The 3,868-nt window shown below is 42.8% G+C and overlaps 1 protein-coding gene across 1 annotated transcript; it reads left to right on the top strand.

Moving 5' to 3' along the window:
- Nucleotides 1–1,693: 1,693 nt before the first annotated feature.
- Nucleotides 1,694–2,698, top strand: LOC112619651 (gem-associated protein 2-like). Its single transcript, XM_025377744.1, has 2 exons — nucleotides 1,694–1,900; nucleotides 2,210–2,698. The coding sequence occupies exons 1-2, from the start codon at nucleotides 1,697–1,699 to the stop codon at nucleotides 2,696–2,698; spliced, it is 693 nt and encodes a 230-aa protein (XP_025233529.1). The 5' UTR covers nucleotides 1,694–1,696.
- Nucleotides 2,699–3,868: the final 1,170 nt, after the last annotated feature.

Below are 3,868 nucleotides of genomic sequence, written 5' to 3'. Positions count from 1 at the left end.
AACAGTTTAATATTTCCTCTGTGACTTTATTTATTTATTTATTTATTTATTTATTATAATTTTTTTTTAGACAGGGCCTTGCTCTGTCACCAGGCTGGAGTGCAGTGGTGCAATCTCGGCTCACTGTGACCTCCACCTCCGGGTTCCAGTGATTCTCCTGCCTCAGGCTCCTAAGTAGCTGGGATTACAGATGCCGACAACCATGCCAGGCTAATTTTTGTATTTTTAGTAGAGACAGGGTTTCACCAAGTTGGCTAGGATGGTCTCTATCTCTTGACCTCATGATCCACCCACCTCAGCCTCCCAAAGTGCTGGGATTACAGGCGTGAGCCACTGTGCCCGGCCCCCTCTGTGGCTTTAAAAACATTATTATTTGTCAGGCACAGTGCCTTGCACCTCTAATCCCAGCACTTTGAGAGGCTGAGGTGGGCAGATAGCTTGAGCTCAGGAGTTGAAGACCAGCCTGAGCAATAGAGTGAAAGCCCATCTCTACCGAAAATACAAAAAAATAACCCGGGTGTGTTGGTGCAAGCCTATAGTTGAGTTACTCATGAGGCTGAGGCAGGAGGATGTTGAGCCCGGGAGACAGAGGTTGCAGTGGGCTGAGATTGTGCCACTGCACTCCAGCCTGGGCAACAGAGCAAGACACTGTCTCAAAAAAAAAAAAGTATTATTAAGCTTAGAAAGATATTTATCATTTGGAGAGTAGATATTTGCATATTTTTCTACTTTCATTCTTTCAATTTTTACATAAAATTATTTAATCCATCTGGAATTTATTTTGGTGAACATTGGGAAATTAGGACATAACTTTATTACCCCTCAGAATACTTTAGCCAATTATCCCAGCACTAAAATTCTCCCTTTCCTCAGGAACTTGTGATGCCTTCCTCATTATAGACCTATTTTTTGATATATGCATTAAGGTCTGTTTCTAGCTTATTAATTTTGCTCCATGGGGCTCTATTTTTGCACTAGTTGGAGGCAGTTCTTAATAATTTTGTTTTAAATTTTTATAACAAGGAAGAAAAATTATCTGCAAAGAATGAGGGACAGAGATGATAATGAAGACATAAAAGGGGGAAATGGTTAAGACAAGACAGTGTAGTGTGTGTAATGAGGAGTCATTTAGAGTTGAATAACTAAGGCACTGAGCTGCTCTAATGGCCTGGCTATGGGTGGAGAAAATCAGGTTATGATTAGAGAAAAAGTCTTCCATCAGTACTCTCTGGAACCCGCATCAATTTAAAAGCAGAATCTGGCTGCGCACAGTGGCTCACACCTGTAATCCCAGAACTTTGGGAGGCCGAAGTGGGCTGGTCACCTGAGGTCAGCAATTCAAGACCAGCCTTGTCAGCATGGTGAAACCCAGGCTCTACAAAAAAATACAAAAATTAGCCGGGCGTGGTGGCGCATGCCTGTAATCCCAGCTACTCGGGAGGCTGAGGCAGGAGAATCATTTGAACTCAGGAGTCAGAGGTCGCAATGAACTGAGATCGCCCCACTGCACTCCAGCCTGAGCGACAGAGCCAGACTCTGTCTCAAAAAAATTAAAAGTAGAATCTAAGGATTCCATGTATTCTCCATTCCTTTATTCAACAAATATATATATTGAGGACCTACTATGTGTTGGACACTATATTATCCTGAATCTAAATCAGTGATCAAAAAGATAGGATCGGGTCGTTTGAAAACCATGGTTCGGGTACCAGCAGAGTCTGCAATGGAAGAGTTGACGCCTCGGCTATTGTCAGCAGAGCTCTGCAACTTGATGGGAGGTTTTGATCCCTTGGTTCCCCTGAGGACACCTCAGGAATGCCTGAGGCGGGTCCAGATGGAAGCAGCGCAATGTCCACATGTTGTGGTAGCACAAATTGACCGAAAGAAGTTGAAAAGGAAGGCCGGGAGCAGTGGCTCATGCCTGTAATCCCAGCACTTTGGGAGGCCGAGGCAGGCAGATCACGAGGTCAGTAGTTCGAGACCAGCCTGGCCAGCATGGTGAAACCCTGTCTCTACTAAAAATACAAAAAATTAGCCTGGCATGGTGGTACACACCTGTAATCCCAGATTCTTGGGAGGCTGAGGCAGGAGAATTGCTTGAACCCGGAAGGTGGAGGTTGCAGTGAGCTGAGATCGCACCATTGCACTCCAGCCTGGGCAACAGGAGCAAAACTCCGTCTCAAAAACAGAAAAGAAGTTGAAAAGGAAGCAAAGTGTGAATATTTTTCTTTCAGGATGCCAATCGGCCCCTGAAGGTTATTCCCCCACACTTCAGTGGCAACAGCAACGAGTGGCACTGTTTCCAACTGTTGGACAGAATGTGAACAAACATAGAAGTCACTGGAAATCACAACAGTTGGATAGTAATGTGACGATGCCAACATCTGAAGATGAGAAAGGCTGGAAGAAATTTTCTCTGGGTGAAAAGTTATGTGCTGACGGGGCTGTTGGACAAGCCACAGTCGAAAGTCCTGGAGTAGATTCTGCACAAGGAAGATGGCTTTATGCTTTACGGACTTGTCTGGAAAAGTCTTTATTATCTCATGCTCATTCACTGATTTGGCAGCTTGCAAGGTGCTGTGAAGTGAGGCTCTTAGTGGAGAGCAAACATGATGAGAAGGTTCCTGCTTTGAATTTATTAGTCTGCTTGGTTAGCAGGTATCTTGACCAATGTGATTTAGCTGATGAGCTATCTTGATGTAGCTGATCTCTCAGTGATAGAAGATATCTCTCACAAAGGCAGCTTAACTCTGAGGAAATGCAATGCCAATTCAACTACAGATTGCAACACATCTTCAACACTATGTGAGGAGTTCACATCTTACCCTGTGCCGTTCAGGTTGATACTCAGAATATAGGTTGTATTGATTTGAATGTCTGAAATATCAACGAAAAATCACCCCGCAGTTTTTGATGAACAGTTTGAACTGTTTTCTGTAATCAAGCAGCTTGCATAGAAATTGTATGATGAAATTTTACATAGGTTCTTGGTCCTGTTTTGTTGTTTATCTACATATATACATATACAATTTTATTGAAAATATGTTTTGGTTACTAAAATTTTGTTTGACTCCTAACAAAAGACAATGGATGGCCTTAGCATCAGAATTAAAATAATCTAGAGTACATGACAAATGCATTCACAGCAAAAAAATTAATCTACTATTTAAAAAAAATATATATAGGATCGGCTGGGTGTTGTGGCTCATACCCGTAATCTCAGCACTTTGGGAGGCTGGGCAAGAGGATTGCCCAAGCTCAGGAGTTTGAGACCAGCCTGAGCAACATAGCAAGACCCTGTCCCAAAAATTATAAATAAATAAATAAATAAATAAATAAATAAATAAATAAATAAATAGATAGGACCCACCCTCTTGGAATTTCCTGAAAATAGAGAAACAGTCCTTGGAATAGGATATGTCGTCATTGGGGATATGCATTCTGTTTTCTGTTTTTCTTTTTTTTTTTTTTGAGACAGAGTCTCACTCTGTCACCCAGGTTGGAGTGCAGTGGCATGATCTTGGCTCACTGCAAGCTCCGCCTCCCGGGGTTCATGCTATTCTCCTGTCTCAGCCTCTCGAGTAGCTGGGACTACAGGCACCTGCCACCACGCCCGGCTAATTTTTTGTATTTTTTAGTAGTGACGAGGTTCCACCATGTTAGCCAGGATGGCCTCGATCTCCTGACCTCGTGATCCACCCGCCTTGGCCTCCCAAAGTGCTGGGATTACAGGCATGAGCCACCACGCCCAGTCACATTCTGTTTTCTTTTATAATAAAGATAGGCATTCCAAACGTTTCTCAATTTGGGCAGTCAGAACATAAATCTTCTTTTAAAAAAATTTTTTTTGTGATGGAGTTTTGCTCTG

This window comes from Theropithecus gelada, chromosome 2 (genome assembly GCF_003255815.1).
Source record: "Theropithecus gelada isolate Dixy chromosome 2, Tgel_1.0, whole genome shotgun sequence".
NCBI classification, from domain to species: Eukaryota; Metazoa; Chordata; class Mammalia; order Primates; family Cercopithecidae; genus Theropithecus; species Theropithecus gelada.
This window is presented reverse-complemented; position numbering and strand designations above follow the sequence as displayed.